The sequence below is a fragment of the Chrysemys picta genome, chromosome 10 (genome assembly GCF_011386835.1).
Source record: "Chrysemys picta bellii isolate R12L10 chromosome 10, ASM1138683v2, whole genome shotgun sequence".
Classification (NCBI taxonomy): Eukaryota; Metazoa; Chordata; order Testudines; family Emydidae; genus Chrysemys; species Chrysemys picta.
In genome coordinates, this window is record NC_088800.1 from 12,767,467 (window position 1) to 12,789,136 (window position 21,670).

General features: G+C 45.4%; 1 protein-coding gene across 2 annotated transcripts in view; it reads right to left on the reverse strand.

Moving 5' to 3' along the window:
- Positions 1-715: 715 nt before the first annotated feature.
- The window catches only part of SV2B (synaptic vesicle glycoprotein 2B), a 108,574-nt gene continuing 87,619 nt past the window's right edge, over positions 716-21,670 (reverse strand). For both annotated transcript variants that reach the window (XM_005294869.5, XM_005294870.5), the window contains 6 exons: positions 20,720-20,808; positions 18,411-18,575; positions 11,646-11,779; positions 9,439-9,639; positions 6,996-7,155; positions 716-5,134 (listed from right to left, as the gene is read on the reverse strand). In XM_005294869.5, the coding sequence (XP_005294926.2) occupies positions 4,951-5,134; positions 6,996-7,155; positions 9,439-9,639; positions 11,646-11,779; positions 18,411-18,575; positions 20,720-20,808 (933 nt within the window). In that variant the 3' untranslated portion in view covers positions 716-4,950. The remainder of the gene's footprint in view (positions 5,135-6,995; positions 7,156-9,438; positions 9,640-11,645; positions 11,780-18,410; positions 18,576-20,719; positions 20,809-21,670) is intronic.

Sequence of the window (21,670 nt, forward strand, 5' to 3'; positions counted from 1 at the left end):
CCACAGTGAGAACAATGGGTTTCCCTTCACCTGAGAGAAGCTATAAAAGGCCCTGAAAATATCTCCATTTTTCCTCTTTCCTGCTCAAACCTCTGGACTATGGACTTACACTAATGGGAGCATTCTAACCAAGGCACTGAGGACATTCCAGTGATTTGGAGGCAACCAGAGTTTAAGCCAGCAGTTTATTCCATCACTGCTACAAGCCTGATCCAAGAACTTTGCAACTGTAGTACATATCTGATTCCTTTAACCAATTTTAACACTCATCATTCTTTCTTTCTTTCTTTCTTTCTTTCTTTAAATAAACCTTTAGATTTTAGATATTAAAGGATTGGCAACAGTGTGATTATTGGGTAAAATCTGAGTTGTATATTGACCTGGATATGTGGCTGGCTTATAAAGAGAAATGTTCATTTATGAGGTATTTTCTTACAAGAAGACACAATTTAGCTGTGTCTGGAGGTCATTGTTTTTGTTGGGTGCCCTCTCCATCGGTTGCTTTCAAAACGAGAGGTTTTCTGTACAGTACATTAGAAAGTATGAGGCCTGACAAAAGAGTGGTAGGAATGAGACTTAATCAAGTTGGGATTGGCAGGGAGGATACAGGTATCCTACATCAAATGAAGACCCTTATTTTTGAGGTGAAAGGTCAGCAGCTACAACCCCAGTAGAAGAAGGCGAGCTATACATTGATGCATGGACACAGCAAGAATTGTTTTATTTCTTCCAGATTTTAATGTGACAGAACAAAAACAAAGTCCATTGCAATGACTCCATTTTCCAGTGACAGTCAGACACGGATCAAACCAAAAAATTTTAAAAAAGAAAGAAAAGAAACCAAGGAAATGGAATTGGCCATTTCACACATACAGAGTCAGCTGAGAGAACATCTACATGAAACATTCCATTAAATGTACCACACTGGATATTATTTACAGAGAAACACAAGTTTAGACAGCTCTAAACGGCCTGGGACGGCGAACCTGCACCAGTGGGAGCTGCGATTGGCTGAACCTGCAGACACTGCAGGTAAACAAACTGGCCAGGGGCTTTCCCTGATGGGCCACGTGCCAAAGGTTGCCAATCCTTGCAGTAGGGTGAGGATAAAATCACTGGATGATTGGGTGCAGCTTTACAGGGAGCTAATTGGGCTGCAGGTGAACAAAAAACGGGATGTGTTGAGGGTGTATTTAGGGATTTGACAGATCTCTGTAATAAGAACAAGCTGGGTTTTATTCCCCCATGCTACAGTCTTTGTTATATCCCTAGCACTGTGATATTAGCTATCAGATGCAGTGTGTGTCTAAGCTCTCATGTTAGAACTGGGCTGGTGAACTCCTCGTCCAAAGTTCACAGACAAGGACTGTACTATCCATCAAGATGCATCCTGTGCACCTCTGAGTGATTGATTCATAGACATTAGAGTTGCAACCGGCATATTATATCATCTAGCTGATGCCCCTGGCTAGTGTAAGCCTGATACCCACTGTCTACTGCTTAGTATTTTGTCCCCACAAACCTCTGGAATCCAAACTTTCACCATGCAGACTCTGGGGAAGATTAATCCCCGGAAGAAGAAAGGCTTCTAAAGTTTCAGTGACCATCTCCTACTTCCCCATCTCTAATCACTGAAGATCTCAGTTTCTGCCTCCTGAGAAGCGAATTGATGGGTTTTTCAACATAAACACCGTGGCTACAGTCGTACAAAATCAGTGCAGAACACAATCGGGTCAGGTTAGTACTTTTGAATGTCCCACCGCTACACACTTATCTGACTAACAATGCTTAGTAAAATTAATAAAGATGACCTCTACATCACAGAGTCATGCAACACAATTGCCCAGAACATGAAACATTCTCCCCAAATACACTGGGACAAATGGAGTAAGTCACCCTGATAGTGGTTTAATCACAAGAAAGTCTGTGATCTCTTCAGCGCTGAAGTACATATTTAAGGTCAGGCTTGACAAAGCCCTGTCTGGGATGATTTAGTTGGTGTTGGTCCTGCTTTGACCAGGGGGTTGGACTAGATGACCTCTTGAGGTCCCTTCCAATCCTGATATTCTATGATCCCTCCAGCAGTGGGAAAGGATAGGAACACTGCTTTCTGGGACACAATCCTCAGCAGCAGCGAAGGGGTTAAGGAGGTGCCCGTGTACTGTTGCCATATTTAAAAGGACATAGCAGCATTAGCTTCAGCCTTTCCGAGGGACCGTGTGATGTGCATAAAGAAAGCTGGACCTAGCCCTTTTGAAGACTAGTAGAGAAGGGTTCAAACTCAAAGCTATCCATGAATTGAAGACAGGAGGCATAAGAAGCCTAGAACTATTACAGCAGCTCATGATTTTGTCACTTTCATAAGCCTCAACCTGAATCTGAAAAATCCATAGCCAGTTGTAACCTGGGAGCTTCACAATTACTTATTGCAATTTTCTTGCTTGAGACGACCACAGAACAGTGAAACCCAATGGAGATTTAGTGTCGGGGCAAGGAGTCACTGAAACATTTGCTTCCAATCATTTACATATACTCTGTATACTTCTACTGTAGAAAATATACTCCTGACAGTGGTGCCATGAATGAATCCCGCAGCTATTAGGGAACAATATTAATGTGAGTTACTGCTTATATATAACTGCCTCTGTGCAGCGGAGGAGTTAGACTTCAAAGTCTTTAACCCCAGGTATAGGGGATTCAGAGTGGCCTCTTTCCTATCCTTAAAGGCAGGGAACCCAGCTGGGGAGATCAATATGGCTTTTGAAGGTCATGAAAGAGGAGAGGGAGCACATGGACAGAGCAGTGGGTGGATGAGGAAAAAAGGAGAAAGAAAGAGCAAGTGATCCACATAACTCCAGAATCCAATCAGCATGTGAGTTTCTAGTGATCTGTTAGCCAAATTAGTGATCTTCCCTAGTAGTAAGATGCATCATTGCATGGTAACTGTGCCATTATAACTCATTTCATTTCCGCAGTGTTGTGTAAATGGGAAATCCCTGTGGATTTTTACTGTGAACCAGTGATTTTTAAAAGCACATATGGGAACCTTGGTTTTCCTTTGCACTGTACCACTTCTCCATCAAACCCGACAGTGGCAATAGTACCAAACAGCTTTTTATGTCACCAACTGTCATAGTGACACAAATTTCCCGTCACTCATCGGTTCCCATTAGATATCAGCCAGCCTCTGTGCCTGCTAATGGTCTGATTAGCATTATCTATATTGTCAAGAGCAGTGGAAGATGGTTTATTTTTTTGCCTTTCATTCTTGCTTCCAAAAAATATATCCAAAAATGCAACTGAACATGCATAGTAGAACCTCAGAGTTACGAACACCTCGGGAACGGACATTGTTCATAACTCTGAACACAACATTATGTTGTCCTTTCAAACGTTTACAACTGAACGTTGACTTAATACAGCTTTGAAACTTTACTACGCAGAATAAAAAATGCTGCTTTTAACCATCTTAATTTCAATGAAACATACCCTTACCTCATCAAATCTCTTTTTTAAACTTTCCCCTTTTTTTAATAGTTTACGTTTAACAACAGTATTGTACTGTACAGTAGTTGCATTTTTTTTGTCTCTGCTGTCTTATCGCGTACTTCCGGTTCCAAATGAGGTATGTGATTGACCAGTCAGTTTGTAACTCTGAGATTCTACTGTAAAGTATCACTTTGTGTCTAGTTGTGTGGCAAAGCCAAAGTCATATCATGAGGAATATAGGAATTCCAAGAACGATCTTTACAGGATTTAAAACTTAATTATTCCACTTATCAGACAATTAAATGTACTGTACAATGAAAGTTTGCTAAGTGCATTCTCTAGACATCAGGTTACAAGGCTATAAATACAGTAATTGTGCTTACAGTGCTTCAATAAGACCCAAATCTATAGGAAACTCAAACATCATTTTCCTTAACTAATATGGCTAAAATGCTGGTAAATTCTAGTAGTTACCATACTCTAGACTTTAAACAAAAATTGTCCCCTATTTACACTGCATAATATATACACATTTGGTTTGCAGAATCCCCAACATCATGCCAATTTCTCTTAAACAGAACTAGGCAGAAAAAAATCCCTATTATAGAAATATCCTAAAATCAACACCATTAAAGAACTGTTGACTGGACAAGAATGACATGTCTCTTCCTAGGGATTGCTCTGGATGTCTTGGATTAGTGGGACTTGGTTTTAGTTTTGTTTTAGTTTTAGATTCTTCTTGATGAGAACAATATAGAGATTTAAAATTAGAAATTGAAATAGGATATATTTTTATTTAAAAAATATCCCAGATCAAGAACATGACTAGTGATTCTTGGTGCCCAACTAGAGATAATATAAAGGGGTCTGATTTTCAGACAGCACTGAGCACTTACCTTCTAAAAAATCAGGCCCCTGAAAGGTGTCTCAACTTGGGCCCCCCAAAATCAAGATATTCCATATCACTAGTCATTTTTGGAAATCTTGACCCCAAAGCTAGACCTAGCCTCAGCAGAGTTGGTTTGTTAACTATCTTCCAGTTCTTTTGCAAGCCAGGACAGCTTGTGCTAATTGCCTGAAACAGCTCGGAAATGCAGATGTTTTCTTGCAACTCACCCAGGGCATATAAGGGTTTGAATCTGTTCTCCCCTTTGATGCCTGCACACACAATGCTGCTGTTAATATTTTGTGTCAGTTATGCCCATGCATACCCGGGAAGGACAGATCCTCAGTCTCTCCCCAGCGTGGGTTGGATCTAAAGCAAATGAGCAAAGTTCTGCAGTGTGTATGTACCCTGGTTGCAAAGAGCCAATCATGGATGGGAGGTGATCTTAAATTAGGGGTTGTTCCCCCCGCTCCCAATAGCTGAGGTATCAGCAGCAAAGGATAAATGGACATTTTAATTTTTCTAGACATGGCTCTTTTTTGTAGCTCTTCTTCATTTCCCTGCTGCCCAATTGCTCACATCAGGACCTGTTCTCGAGTCTCTGGTAGCCTCAGGGCTAGCAGGCCTCCCGCAACCAGCACAGAGGAGGCCAGAAGGATGGGAACCACTTTGGTTATCCCGACAAAGGAAGCAAAGATAGAGTTCCCCAGGATGGCACCAAACTTGCAGAGACCGTTGAGGATGCCGAAGGCTGTTGATCTGCAGGAGAGGAAGAGCAGAAAGTGATGATTAGGAGTCAGACAGGATTGCGGGTTATTTGGTTGGTTCCTCCATCGCTAAAGGAGAGTTGGGTCATTGCATGAGTCCTCTAATACTAGCAGCTCCTATTCTAATTATAGGATGACTGCCGGCATCCAGTGTGATAATGGTTAAGCTCTAAATGAAGCCTGATTTGAGCTATGGAAGTTAATGAAACCTCATGCATCAGAGCACATGCTGTTCGCCTGCAATTGTCAACAAAGAATTTCCCCATCCCCACAAGTGCAGACTTGAACATTTGCTCAGGTGCATGTCGTGGAGTGTCCAATTTCCTTTGAAAAATCACATACTGGCCACTGCTGGCGTCAGGATGGCAGGCTGAGTAGACCAACAGTCTGATCTGATATGCGGAGTCTATGCTCCCAGCAAGTAACTGGAGCCAGACTGAATGAATGCCCCTGAGCTTTCTGGGAGGGCAAAGGCAGGGTGTATTTGGCAGGCCTTATTTATTTCCACACCACCATCTCTTGGACTTCGTGGAGTGCTTAATTTGTGCCCCACAATTTGTGCCGACACCTCTCGGCTTGGTAGTTCGAGCCCCGGCACCTCTGGGCTTGGCAGTTCAGAGCCCCAACACCTCTGGGCTTGGCAGTTCAGAGCCCCGGCACCTCTGGACTTGCTGCATTACTTATGAAAGTAAAAAAGTTGCTTGAGTCCCGGCACCTAATTGCTTGAGTGCTGGCACCTCGTTCATTACAAATTAAGCACTGAGTTCATGTCATGGATAATGTTTTGTTGTGGACATAAAGCCATGAACACAGCTTCCTCTAGAGCTTGTCAAAGTCACTCCAAGTGCTGGTTAGAGTGGGTGGTGGCTGGAGAGTCACAGAGTCTCCCCCACACCCTGATTCACCCAGCAGCTGAGCCCGGTGCTGTCCCAGCGCAATCCCAGTACCACCCTTACAGCTGTCATCAATAGATTGAAAAGGGCAGAAGAGACTTGTCACTATCCTCTTCTCTCAAAAACTCACTCCTGAAACCTGAATACGGTGCCTCATTTCCACATCCACATCTTTATGGGTTGTCTGCAAGAACTGGAAGCTAAAATAACCAGGAGTGGTACACCGTGACAAGAGATTGGAGGACACATTTCCAAAGGGGCTTCAACCTGTCCTCTAATCACATACCTGCAATTGACAGAGTCTTCCTATACAAGTTCTGTCTGTGCGTAATTTACGCTTGCCTGTGCAAATTCATGTACGCAAGTTATATTACATGTAGAATAGAGCTGGGCGAAGTTTTTCAGAAAACAGTTTATTGGATAGAAAATGCAGTTTGGATCAACTGGAAAATATTTGTGAACTTGACACAAATCGTTTTGGCCATTCACAAAATGGCCAGAGGAAGAGGAGGTGGTGTTGCTACTACCACTCCCCTAATCTGCATCTCCACATCACCTTTAGCCCAGTGAATAGGGCACTTACCAGAGATATAGGAGACCCACTTTCAACTCCTCCCTGCCTCCCCCAGAACAGACCCCAAATGGACTTTTCTTTGATTCACTCCCAGTTCTGAATATCTTTAGATTCATTTAGACCCAAACTGTTTGGGGGTTTTCTGATTCTTTTTTCCTCCCAGAACTGCCACCAAACCAAAAAATCAGTTGTTTGCCCACTTCTACTTCTGAATACCTGTGCAGATCAAAAGTATACACAGGAACAGTAGGACCCGTGAGATTTATTTAAAAAAAAACCTTCCATCACATATGTTTTAACTCAGTAATGGGCTCTTAAGATGAGAGTGGCTGTGCCTGAAGTCAGAGAATAAAAATCAAAGAGAAGAATATTCTCAGCATAGTTACCGTTTACTGGTGGGATAGAGCTCCACGGTGATCACGTCCAGGGCATTCCAGGCAGCAATGCTGGCCCCGCAGAACAGACACTGCAAGCCAATCATCGCAGACTCACTATTGCCAAAGAACAGAAAGAAGCAGCACACTGCAGAAATCAGCATTGAGCCACCTGCCAGGGAAGTAAGGAGAAAACACTTGGCATCATTCTCTTGGCATCTCCGGGCAGCCAAATCCACCATTAATAAGAAGAGTCTTCAGATGATGGATTTTCTCCCTAGAGAGGAGTGGTCTCCACAAGATTCAACTCAGCATCCAAATGATTCTGTCTAGCTCATTGGGGCCAGGAAACAGGTTGGAAATCTCCTGGTACTAGGCTGATGTCACCAATAGTCTCACCCTGCAGATACCACAAACGTGGGCTCTCTCGTGTGGTATTGCAGCTGGACCCAGGACGAGCTGAAGCAAGTAAACATGAACATCGGTGAATGGGAAGAGTTGTCTGAAGGTTGCTGAAGCTGAAAAATGGTTTGAGTTTTGGGTGAGGCGTTAGGGCTGGTATATTGCATTCAAATCACCTGGCTCATCCGTAGTCTCAGGATTAATTTGCCGTCTATAATTAAGGGATACCCCAAGTGCTTTATACAGTTAAGATGTTATTCGACTGCCTGACACATTTTATGCACAAGCCCAAGGGAGAAAGTGAGAACATTCATGGTTCATTAGCCTCAATTCAGGCTCACTGATCTAGGGTCTACACTGTTAATATTTGCAAGAGCTAGCTGGGAATTTCCCCTTGGGATGATTTTCCAATGTTTCTATTTCCTGTCAGGAAAACCAAAAGCAAGTATTTTGTTTTGGGTCAGTTTGACTGAATCAAAATATTTTGAACTGTTGAACTGACACTAAATGTTTCATTTTAGGTCAGTTCAACATAAAACTGAATTTCCTTATTGTGGCACGTTGCCTCATGGGAATCATAGTTTGGGTCCCCTTTCTTTCCTATGGGCTGGCCAGACTACATCTCCCACAATGCAACACATTCCTCTGACTAAGTGACGTGGTGCATCATGAGAGTCGCATAACTTGGGGTATATCATAGGAGATGTTGGTCAGGGAGCATAGCCCATGGGGGATAATAGGGGCTTCAGGCAACCTGAACTAAAGCTCTCATGAAGCCATGTACCATTACAGGGAAATGCAGTTTAATGTTGAACTGATTGGAAATGAAGTATTTTGGATCAGTTCAACAAACCACAATGAAATATTTCAGCTTGGGCATATCAAAATGTTTTGTTTTGATCAAAAATGCCAAAACAAAATGTGGTGTTTTTTTTCCAAATTGAATTTTTTTCAGAACTTTTCATTCTGTGAAAAGTTTCAATAGTTTAACCTTTTGTCCCACTTTGGGATGAAAAGAAATGTTGAACAATCAGAATTTTCTGCAGTAAGGAAATTCTGATTTTTATTTAGCTCTAACATTTGCCAGCTATCCCAATTTTTCCATAGGACACTTTTGGTTTGGTTGGGCATGTCCATTACAAGAACTCTGAATTCACTTTGACGTTGATACAGTTTGGTGTCGCCATCCCACTGTGCCGTGAAGCTATACTGGGACTAGATGAGTTACCTGGCCACTTTGTGAAACAACCTCAGAAAATCCTTGTATATGCGTCACAGTCACATAAAATGAGGATTTAGTCCCGCAAGACAAGAAGGTGACACTTTTATCAGCATGTAGCATAATCAGTAATCCAGGCCAGGATTTAGGCACAATCTGAGTTTATTCAATTTGGGAGCTTGAGGCCCTGAGCGAGAATTATAGGATCTCTCTGTGTCCAACAGCCATAGTAAAGAATCTCTTTTTATATCAATTACTAATGAGCTATGTCTCTTCTCTACCACAAAGGATGATACAGGCATCAGCATCACCATCAACACAACCATGCCTAGAGGTCCCAACTAAGACCAGAGCCCTATTGTGTCCTATAGGTACTGGACAAACCCAGAGTGAGAGACAACCCTTGCCATGAAGAGCTGACAGTCTAAATAAACAAAATACATAAAAGGTGGGAGTAGAGATGCACAGAGAGGGGGAGTGACCTGTGCACGTTATTACAGTGGGTCAGTTGCAGAGCCATACGTTTCTATGGCCTGTGTAACACAGGAGGTCCAACTAGATGATCACAATGGTCCCTTCTGGCCTTAGAATCTAGGAATCTATGAAATAGGACCCAGATGCCCTGAGTCCTCATCTAGTGCCCTACCCACTGAACCATCGACTCCTCTGCTTTATTTGGTATTGGAGTGACTCATCGCATGCTTAGCCGGACCATTTTTCATTTGTGCGCACAGAAACAGAGAGACCTTTGTATTCACAATATCCCTTTATTATGCCCTGGGTCATCCACGCACCCAGCTGTTGATGTGTCAGTTGACCATCACCTTCACTCACCAATCATCTTTATCCTTCCTATTTTGTCCATGAGCAGTGCTGAGATGATGTTGCCAGGCAACACGGACAAACTACCCAGGAAACTGACGAGATAAATTAGGAAGTCGTTTTCCTGCTCGAAGTCCAGGTGACATCCCTCCTTCTGGTCCAGGAAGGTGACGTTTATAAACCTGCACTCGATGAATTTGTCTTCATAAAGATCTGAGAAGGCAAGAGGCAAAGATTGGACCCTCCGTGTAGCAGCAACAGCAGCTGGGAATAAGGGTACATTCTCGGAGCTCGGTTTCGATGGAGGCACACCGGATTAGAAAGGTGTTCCCTGCCTGAGTGGAGGTAGCTGGCGGCATTATGCCTGAGTAGCCAGACGCAGGCATACTATGTGAAAGGCCACTGTGTGCAACACACATAGAACAGATATAAGCCTGTGCACCTCCTTGCATTAACTGATATGCAGGGAACGGGGTCGTATACATACACCCAAACTGCCTCATCTGGCTTCTTCAGTGTCGATCATCTCCCTACCCTCCAGTGCCTGGGGAGTGCTGGCTACAGCATTATGCCTGCCTTCTGCACTAAAGGGAAGAGGAGCACCATTTTAATGCACCCCTGCCGGAGCAGCCATAATTTGGCCCTAATTGATGGGCATTTCAACCAGTGATGAGCAATAGCCCAGGAGCTGGTGCTGCAGGCTGCAATTTTCATCGTCCAGTGGTTTATTTTCAGTTAAAGGGGAAGTGAAAAGCTCTTTCAAAATTAATAAATGAATGAATTAAATTAGTTAAGCTGCTTGAGATCCCAAACCAGAAGCTGGATATGGGCTGAAAAATGACTATTTTAAGCCAAACTTGTTGAATCAGTTCTTCTGTTACTTTAACTTGCCAAGGTCTGAATTCATTTTTTCTGGGTTTCTGCTGCAACCGTCAATGACACCATAAGCAGTGCAATTAAGGAAGGCTGGGAATACAGCTGTCTGATCTGCCCTAAGTCCCTCACCAAGTGTTACCTGAAACTAAAGATGAGACGGAAGCTGCAGATGGGAGCAGTCTTAATCGCTGGCAAAATCCTGATCTCAATGTAAATTTTGTGACTCAGACACATATGTGCATGGACTGGTAAGCTCAGGTCTGGAAAGATGGGAAAATTCTAGTTCACCTTACATTTTAAGGCAAGTGTAGCATGTAGACCTGGTTCTACAGAAGTTCACCATAGTCATAGAGCTAACACCACAATTGGTCTCTTGTTTGACTTCCCCCTTCTTATTCCCTGATCACTGTCACAGCACAACACACACATTTCTATAGCCCCACTACAAACCGTTCACCACAAATCAGACATGCACATTGTTCCACAGCCTAGACCAGGGGCGGGCAAACTTTTTGGCCTGGGGGTGCATCGGGTTTTGGAAATTGTATGGAGGGCTGGTTAGGGGAGGAGGTCGTGGCCCGGGCCCCACCGCTTATCTGCCCCCCCCCCCCCCCCCGGGACTCCTGCCCCATCCAACCCCCCTGTTCCCTGACGGCCCCCCCCAGGACCCCTGCCCCATCCAACCACCCCTTCTCCCTGTCCCCTGATTGCCTCCGTAACCCCTGCCCCTGACTGCCCCCCGCCAGCCCATCCAACCCCCCCTCTTATTCCTGACGGCCCCCCCCGGGACCCCTGCCCCATCCAACCACCCCTTCTCCCTGTCCCCTGACTGCCTCCAGAACCCCTGCCCCTGACTGCCCCCCGCCGCTCCATCCAACCCCTCCACTTATTCCTGACTGCTCCCCCAGAACCCCTACCCCCATTCAACACCCCTGTTCCCCGCCCTCTGACTGCCCTGACCCCTATCCACATCCCCGCCCCCTGGCCACCCTCCTGAACTCTCCTGTCCTCTGTCCAACCCCCCTACTCCCTGCTCCCTTACCACGCTGCCTGGAGCACTGGTGGCTGGCCACTCCGGCGCCACCGCGCAGCACAGAGCACCAGGTCAGGCTGGACTCTTCAGCTGTGCTAACCCAGGAGCTCGCAGCCCTGCCGCCCAGAGCATTGTGCTGGCAGCGCGGCAAGGTGAGGCTGCAGGGGAGGGGGAACAGCAGGGGAGGGGCCGGGGGTAGCCTCCCGGGCCAGGAGCTTGGGGCCGGGCAGGAGGGTGTTGCGGGCCAGATGTGGCCCGCGGGCTATAGTTTGCCCACTTCTGGGCTAGACCAAGCCAGGAATCCCCTTACCAGTGTTATAGAAGACAGTGGCTAAAATGGTGCAGTTTTTGAAGACGGTCTCGGTGGATGTCACATCTTCAAAATAGCATTCCTCAAACAGCATGTCCTCAAAAGTCACATCTTTGAATTTCATCTTAGCAAACCTGCAGGGCAGGAAAAGAAGCCCCACCCAAGCAGCAGTGAGTAAGCACAAAGCGCTCAGTGACCATTCCCATAACCTCCTAACGTGTAAATGATGTGGTCGCACAGAGTGGCAATGGTGGATTCTGGGGTTCCTGAGGAAAGGTGTTGTGTGAATGCAAGAAACGGGTTGTTTTAGTAGACACAGGTCATCTAGGATTCCCTGCACCTGCTTCGCTCCTCAGAGTCCTCACATCAAACCAATCCACCCTTTCAGCCAACGAGGACTGGATACAGCTCCTGTCAATACTGCTCCTGGATCAGCTGGAGAACGTATCACTCAACAGTAATGCATAGCACTCTCTCTGTCCCTGGGCAGAGCCTCTTGTCCCCATTCTTCCTCCTATCCCCTTGCCAATAAAAAATATCCTTTATCAGAGGCCATTGGATCTATTGGGCTAAGCATGAGGTCTCAGAGGCACAAACACCTAATTTCCAGTCCCATCTCTGCCACTGTTTCTCTCTGTGGCCTTGGATAACATCTCTGTGCCTTATTTTCACCATCTGTACAATATGATGGAGGGAATCAACAGATGGCGCTGTTACATATTGTTTCCAGAGTTCTTTTCCTTAGTGTTCGAGCACTGTACATTTCTGGAAGAAAAGCAGCATTGTTGTTAGTGTGGTGATGTAATTTCTTTCTGTGGAGCTGTTGCAAACAGCAATCAAGTTTTCTCCTTGCCTTGATTTCTCCAATTAGAGTCAATTCTTCAAGCAGAATTGCTTCCTGGGAATGAGGCGTTGGAGCTGGGCTTAGATTTTTGGAAGAAGAGATTCACCGCATGTTGTTTGTGACTGCCTCTGTTCAAGGACTACTGTGTGTAGTGTAAATAAAACAATTTAAACTAAGAATATATTCAGGCTCCACATTGCTGATTTTCTCCTCGCATGGGAAGCCAACCTGCAAGGCCCTGACATCTGCTACCCACTTCTTAGATGGGTGACACTACCCTTACTTACCTACAGTATCTCAAAATTTATTCGTTAATATGTAGGAAGCGCTTTGAAGTTGTAAAAAAGTGTGTGTAGGAAAGTGCAAGTTTTATTGTCCAGGTTAATGAGACCAGGGCAGGCACTAGATAAAAGGCTTTGAACAAAGATCCAGAACCTTCATTTAGTTGAACTTTTGCAAGAGATGCTAGTTTGATGTTTTTACTCCACTAAATTAATGCTACACACGTCTCAACAAAGGCCTCAAACAGACATTATTAGTGCTCAAAAATTACATGAAGACTAATCAAGCCCTATGTTCCATAAAGAAGGTCTCGGAGGTTACAGCAAAACTGAGGCTGATTTGCATTTGCACAGTATTAGCCTGTGAGGCATTTACTCTCCAAGACCTTTAAAGAGCCCTCTCCCTGCAGTTTGATTTCTGAACATTCCTCTTTAAAGGAGTTATAAAGCAGTTGCATGGCCTCCAGGGGGGTTTTAACTCACTGCCAAGGGCTGATGGGAAAATGGAGCCATAAGTCATACCAGGATGCGATGCAGGCCGTGCTGAAACACAGTCTGAGAACTTCTGAGTGAGTTACTGCACTAGGAAAGAACCAAACAGGGACTGGGCTAACCGTTAATAACATGGCTGACGGCTCCTTTCACTCCAAAGAGATGAATGTCTGGTCACATCCCCACCCAGAGTTCAATCCTGTAAGGTGCCGAGTGCCCCTGATGCCGGCTGAAGTCAAGAGGCGCTGAGGACATTCAGCACCTCATCTGAATAATCAGCCCTTTGCACGATCAAGCTCCCAGTCCCTTCACCAAGACACTGTCCCAATCCTGCCAGCCAGTGTCTGGCTGCTCCCCAGTGGGGAGATAATCGTCCGGAAGCTATTCCCAAGTGCTATCAAGGAATACCTGACTCTATTAACTGTGGCTGAAACTTGCCAGGTTACAGCAGATGGGAAATGAAGCTTATTTCCTTTCACAAACGCTGAAGAGCATCGCCCTGTACAGATGAAAAGCAGGACCAGGAATGCAAAACAACATGCAGGGAGGGCTGAAAGGGAAGAACATTTAATACCTGTACTGACACGCACATACATGCACACACACACACATTCATCCTTGGGCCATATCCTATATTAGAATTTTGCATTGAGAGTTCACATACAACAACGGTGTCCACATAGTAGTTTACAAACAAAAAAGATTGTGGGATGGGGGGTATTTGGGGTGTAGTCTATTTACTTTCTTTGGCCAGATCCAAAAGACACTCTATTGTATTATAGTCTAAAGGAATTCTTTGTGCTACCGAACAGCCTTGGATCTGCCCAGGGTTTTGTTGTAAGTTCCCATGGACCAGACCGATAACCATTTTGATTCCTCCATCAGAGGAGTGAAGTTCTGGAACAGCCTTCCAAAAAGAGTAGTGGGTGCAAAAAACCTAACTGGCTTCAAGACTGAGCTTGATAAGTTTGTGGAGGGGCTGGTATGGTGGGACTGCCTACATGTAGCCGATCTGCAACTGCTAATGGCAAATCTCTCCAATGGCCGGTGATGGGACACCAGATGGGGAGGGCTCTGAGTTATTACAGATAATTCTTTCCCAAGTTTCTGGCTGTTGGGTCTTGCCCACCTGCTCAGGTCTAACTGGTTGTCATATTTGAGGTCAGGAAGGAATTTTCCCCCAGATCAGATAGGAAGAGATCCTGGGCGGGGGGGTCATCTTCTTCTGCAGCATGGAGCACAGGTCACTTGCAGGTTTAAACTAGTGTAAATGGTGGATTCTCTGTAACTTGAAGTCTTTAAATCATGATTTTAGGACTTCAGTAACTCAGCCAGAGGTTACGGGTCTTTTACAGGAGTGGGGTGGGTGAGGTTCTGTGGCCTGCAATGTGTAAGAGGTCAGACTAGATGATCATGATGGTCCCTTCTGGCCTTAAAGTCTATGAATCTATCAACTGGTCTTTCTGTAGCATGTTTCATCCGAAACACATTACAGACATCCATTAACAAAGCTTCACAACAGCATCACTGCAGTGTCAGTCAACATTATCTCCACTTTAAATAGAGGGAAGCTGGAGGAGTTGGAAGGCAAAAGGGAATGAAGTGATTTATCCAAGGTCATGTAGTTACTCAGTGGCCGAGACAGGAGTCCTAGCACTTTAACCACCGAACACACTTCCGGTTAGGTTGGATTTTGGGGCGGGAAGAGGAGGGCTTGCATCCTACTGCAGTAGTGGTCTCACCCAGGATGATTGGGCATCAACAAGAAGCAGCCATAAAAAGGCCACACTGATGTCAAGCTCCATCAGAAACACATGGACGTATCCCAAACCAATGTTTGACAAATGGAAATGGACAATAGCGATAGGGAATGCCATGTAGTTTTCAACTACTAGGAGTAAAATAAAATGTGATTGTAGGATGGTGACTCTGAGTCCATAATGTATTCCTCCCAGAAATTTTAGAGAGTCTAAGTCTATTTGGAACTATGTGAGTAACACCTAGAAGGCGATGGGTGAATTTCCATTTAGACAGGGGACATGGTCCCTGTAACAGAGTGCTGAGGGCTAGCACTTGAGCCAGCACCCTGGTCACTGTTTGTACTAATTAGGTTCCTCTAGAAAAGGCCTAATTGGACAAAGGTGTACCTGATTACCAGGTCAGATTGGAGCTAGTGAGTCAATGAGCCAATTAGCCATTAACAGGGAAGCTGTACAAAAGGGCACGGGAAGGAGTGCTTGTGGGAGGAAGAGAAAATGGGAGAGAGAAACCAACCAACCAGAAAGCTACAAGAGCCCAACAAAGGGGGTCCTCGAAGTAGAGTCACCTTATCTTCCCGGCCTTTGGAGAAGGAGTTAGAAAGTTGAGATACAGCGTGTAAAGGTGTATGGTGGAGGGATTGAAACACTGAAAATAAACTATACAGTGGCATTTACAAGCAAGAAGGTCTCAGAGCAGTCTGTGTTTGTGACAAAGGCAGGGGTGTGGCACACTGCCCCATCACAGCCCCCCCATCATTTTCATTGTTTATATTGTGGTAGTGCCCAATACATTCTCCATGCTGTACAGATGCAGAAGAAGACACTAGCCCCAAAGAGCTTTCAAACCAGAAAGACCAAAAAGAAAAACTAGACCCAGGGTAGGGAAAAGAGATACCACATACAAACTAATCACAATGATGACGGATACATGTCTTGACAGTTACATAGGGACAGATCCTCAGCTGGTGTAAATCGGCATAGCTCCATTGACTTCAAAGCATTAACTAAGGATCTGGCCAATATATTTTGTTTTGAGTTGGCAAGGGTGGGTGTGGGAGAAGTTTGTGAGACAGATACAAAGTCAGTGGCAAAGCTCACGTTGACTGTGATGGTGCAGAATGGTGGCCATGGTAAATAATAGCTTTAAGCGAGCACAGAAGTGTTTGCTTTCAGGAAGCAGAAGTGGAAAGTATATTTAAAAAGAAAACAAATCTTTCTTGCCCAGGACCACTAGATGTCAGTGTGTCCTAAGGAAAGAGAAGAAAGCCACCTCTGGCTCCAAAGAGGCCCAGGAGAGCAATTCCACATGCTCTGATTCCACATGCACTGGTCCCAGATAAGAAGGTCCCATCATGAGGACATGTGAGACTGGTAGGAGAAGAATTCTGGGAAAGGAATTCTTCAAATACACTTCTTTAGGACTGTAGGTGTGGATAAATGGGGTGGGGTGGAGAGAGAGCAGAGTAGAAAGAGCACATGATCTCTTGATGCTCCATGGGTTTGCACGTGGTGTTTCCCACAGAACGAGGGTTATGGCTAGCTGGGTGAATAATGCAAAAATGCAAAAAGATGGTTCCTACAAATATCCTTTCCACTCTTAATTTACATAATGTTGCATTGGCTGTGTGCATGGCTTTACTGGGGGCTTGGGGTTTATCTTTCTCAAATGACTAAGTTCAACTGGCAAAACATATATGCTGAAAACAGATGTCACAGGCATGAGGATTCATAGAAAGTGAGTTTCAAATCCATACGCGTGTGTTTTCAGACCAGAAGTGCTTATGCACGTCCTTGTTGCTGCCAGCCTGATGGTAGAGAATTGAGATAGGATCATGGGCCCACCTCTTCCTCATCCCTCGCCATACCCTTTGTGGCACCGTGTCTCCCCAGGAGTGTATCCAAGGAATCAGACCATATGCACCACTGGCAGAAATACTATAAGCATGGCAATTACAGGTGGCATAAGTAGGACCTGACACAATCTATCTGAGGTACTTCTATGGCCCTCAAGGGCACCTCACAACCTTTTAATGGATTTATCTTCACATCATCTCAAGAGGTAGGGCAGTGCTATTGCTCCCATTGTACAGATAGGGAACTGAGACAGAGAGAGATTAAGTGACTCACCCCAGGTTATATGGGAAGTCTGTGGCAGATCAGGGAATTTAACTTGGGTCTCACAGGTCCCAGGATAGAACATTAACCACTGGACTATCATTCCTCTCTGCCTGGCCCTAAATCTTCATTTAGACTGGCCCCAGCCTGAATTTTTTTATTATTTATTTATTAATGGAGATATCCTATCTCCTAGAACTGGAAGGGACCTTGAAAGGTCATCGAGTCCAGCCCCCTGCCTTCACTAGCAGGACTAAGTACTGATTTTTGCCCCAGATCCCTAAGTGGCCCCCTCAAGGATTGAACTCACAACCCTAGGTTTAGCAGGCCAATGCTCAAACCACTGAGCTATCCCTCCCCCCACTTCTAATTGAAGAGCAATTAGATTTCCTAGGAAGCTGGCAACATGACATGAAAGGGACCATATGACACACCTGATACTGAGGGCCATATTTATACACTACCACTAAATGCTAGACTGCCTTGCTACGGAATGGCAACTTAATGGCCAAGATTTCAAACAAGTTAGGTATGTGTTTTGAGTAGAAATGCATGTCTAATTTCTGCATGCAGTTATTGTAACTGCATGCTTAAATCAGGTAACTGTGTGTACAAACAGTAAACATGCTTGCCCAGGTAAGTACCCAATTTGCACATGCAGTTGCAGCATTTGCCTGTCTAATTAGTTTGAAAAACTGGCTGTATTCTAAAACTTCAGAGAGTCATGAATGGTGATCACCGGCATTCCCAGACTGGTAATGATTTAGAACAGGGATCAGCAACCTTTGGCATGCAGCCCATCAGGGAAAGCCCCTGGTGGGCTGGGCCGGTTTGTTTACCTGCAGCGTCCACAGGTTCGGCTGATCATGGCTCCCACTGGCTGCAGTTCCCCGCTCCAGGCCAATGGAGGCTGCGGGAAGGGTGGCCAGTACATCCCTTGACCCGCGCCGCTTCCCACAGCCCCCATTGGCCCGGAGCAGCGAACCACGGCCAGTGGGAGCAGCGATCAGCTGAACTTGCAGACACTGCAGGTAAACAAACCGGCCTAGCCCGCCACGGGCTTTCCCTGGTGGGCCATGGGCCAAAAGTTGCCGATCCCTGATCTAGAATGTCCAATCCACTGCTACTCCTTACTAGTATGAGGTAAAGCCTGGGGAGCATTCAAATGCTTGAAAATTTCAGCTCTTTCTCTAGAAATGATATGTGCCATGTTTTATTGAACCATATGCCCTCATCCCTCAGATATAAAGGAAATCAGGTCACGTTCACTTACTTAATATTGACAAATACCCCATTCCTATGGATCTGGTTTTCCAGTGTGAAGTTTATGGTGAAGTGCGTTACATGTTCCCGATTGAAGGTTTTGAGTCGGGAGTCATACTCCTCATTCTGGAGATATCGGATCATGTCAGGGAACCAGACAGTAAGGCCATAGTAACTGCAGTAAAGGAGAGGAAAGGGGCATGTTCAGATAAGGTTTACACATATTTTGGTGTTGGCCCTGCACAATATCTGACTTCTAAGCAGCTCTAATTTTTGGTTCTCTGTCAATGCTTTCAGGTAAATTTAATGCTGGGGGAAAGTGTCAGATTGACAGACTGGAGAGCGAAGTCTTCCATTTATCCACAGCACAGGAATGTCATGGGCAATGGCAAAACCTGCCTTGGAGGGACCAACTGCCTTAAGTGACAAGCAGTAGTTCAGTCTCTAGGGAATTCTCAGCCCTTGAATAAAGCAAAAGAGGGTCCTGTGGCACCTTTAAGACTAACAGAAGTATTGGGAGCATAAGCTTTCATGGGTAAGAACCTCACTTCTTCACTTGCATCTGAAGAAGTGAGGTTCTTACCCATGAAAGCTTATGCTCCCAATACTTCTGTTAGTCTTAAAGGTGCCACAGGACCCTCTGTTGCTTTTTACAGATTCAGACTAACACGGCTACCCCTCTGATACTCAGCCCTTGAATGATCAGTTGAGGTTGCCAATGAAGAAGGCACCATTGGTGCCAACCAGAGATGGGTAAATACAGTAAAAATATTCTATATACATTGAATTCCAATTTTGTTACCAAATTCACTTTTTCGTGTCTGTGGTTCTTTTGCGTTCACTTTCTGGAGCAAGTGCAATCAAGTTGCATTAGCATGGCTCCTTGTGGAAAGCAAAGGTAAACCACACATTCCCTAATTCGCTGTAAAAGAGATTGTAAATTCACTTCCCACGAGCATTCACACCAGAAGCCCAACCGTAAGTTACATTCATCTGCACAAGGATCAGAAACTAGACCATGTGCTGTATGTGACTAATTAAACAGCATAGTACATGCCACAGAGCTTAGGAAAATCATCTAACACTTTTTCTAATACTTTTGAATCATGGTTGTATTCAAGAAAGCCATGATCCATTCATAGATGTTCTATGAACAGAAAAGGACAAAGCATTTTTTGTTATAAACTATTTCAGGGGTCGGCAACCTTTGGCATGCGGCTCGCCAGGGTAAGTACCCTGGTGGGCCGGGCCGGTTTGTTTACCTGCTGTGTCTGCAGGTTCGGCCGATCGCGGCTCCCAGTGGCTGCAGTTCGCCGCTCCAGACCAGTGAGGGCTGCGAGAAGCCGTGGCCAGCACATCCCTCGGCCCACGCTGCTTCCCGCAGCTCCCATTGGCCTGGAGCGGCGAACCGCGGCCAGTGGGAGCCGCGATCGGCCAAACCTGCAGACGCGGCAGGTAAACAAACAGGCCCGGACTGCCAGGGTGCTTACCCTGGCGAGCCACGTGCCAAAGGTTGCCGACTCCTGAACTATTTGCTCATCTTTATCACCAGATCAGGGAGTGGTGTCCCTAGCGTGGACACTTATTTGTTCTTAAGTGGACTGAAATCCACCCACTTAGTTGACACAGACCAATGAATAGCCAGCCAGCTGGTAGCAATTACTTTTCGACACTACTAATATAGACAGGATTCAGACGAGGGACCTAGAAGTGAAAGGCTCCATATAAGACTACTGAGCCATGCAGTACTAACCCGTCTTCCCCAAGGCCTGGTTTGTTCAAGGTATACTAAACTCTCTGTTATGGGCAGTTGGATGACTGAGTAAAACATAGATACTTAGCAGACCATGGCCTAGTTCAGGGGTCGGCAACGTTCGGCACGCGGCTTGCCAGGGTAAGCACCCTTGCGGGCCAGGCCAGTTTTATTTACCTGCTGACGCAGCAGGTTCGGCCGATCGTGGCCCCCACTGGCCGCGGTTTGCCGTTCCGGGCCAATGGGGGCGGCAAGAAGCCGCGGCCAGCACATCGCTTGCCCCATTGGCGGCGTCAGCAGGTAAATAAAACTGGCCCGGCCCGCCAGGGTGCTTACCCTGGCGAGCCGCGTGCCGAACGTTGCCGACCCCTGGCCTAGTTTTTCATGGGCTCTGTCTCCTTAAAATAGGATCAAGGGGGCAAAATTTGATTTTCATAATAATTTATTCATATGCACAGTTAATCCCACAAAAACTCAGAGCACACTTCATTGTAGATGGACCCTGACTGCAACAACTAAGCCCTCGATGGCTACTGTTTCTTGAGAAAGTTAGAGAAGTGACTTACCTAAAGGCCATTGAAAACCAAACCATAGCCAGAATCAGTGTATTCATCTTGTACTGGGCTGTCAAGCAATACAACAGGTTGTCCCAGATCTACAAATCCACAGGAAGGGGTCAGTCACAGAGAAATCCTAGCAGAGATCTTGAAAGATTCATTTCTGGGCAGGTCAGGAATTTAATATTAACAGTGAAGAGAGCTCATTTAGGGAAGGTGGATGATCTGCTTAGATCCCAGTGTTTGTTCCAAACTATGTTTCACGAGATACGTATGAGGACCTGAGGGGACAATGTTCATGAAGCTTTGCTCCAGTATCCTTCAGTATAAGCATATCTGTAATGAGCTGGCTAGTGTGTACGTGTGACACTGCCCTCCACTAAATGAATCTGGAGCTGCTTAATTGTGTTTCATAGAATCTAGACTGCTAACAACCAAGGGAGATTCTTCTTTACTTCAAGTGACAGGAGCTTTTGCTTTTGGAGCCTAAGAATCTAGGTTTAACCCCACAGCTGCTGTGAATTTCTGGGCAGTTGTGGTGGGCAGTAGAACGGCAGGTGTGAAATCCGTAGCTGGCCAAAATGTTTATATTATAATCCTGGAGACTCAGCCTTAGCAAGCAACAACATTAAGCAGATAGAATTTTAATTCATTCACTGGGGATGGTATTCTCTGTTAGGTTTGGCCAGCAGAGCATCTCTGTTCGTGCAAGTGGAAGGGAAATCAGATACTTGTATGCTGTGGTCTGACCCTGAGGTCTTCCTTTAGCCATATACAGCATATCCGTTCAGGAACTCATTGGTGGCTTGGGTTAAGAAGAGACAGGGTGAGGATAGGGGGTGGGGGAAGTATAGCAAATGCTACCAGAGCCCAGGCCCATTTATCCTACATAGTAACCCGAGGGATGTTGTGAATATGAATCAGAATCTCAATACATCTCTTGTGGGATGGTCCTCATGC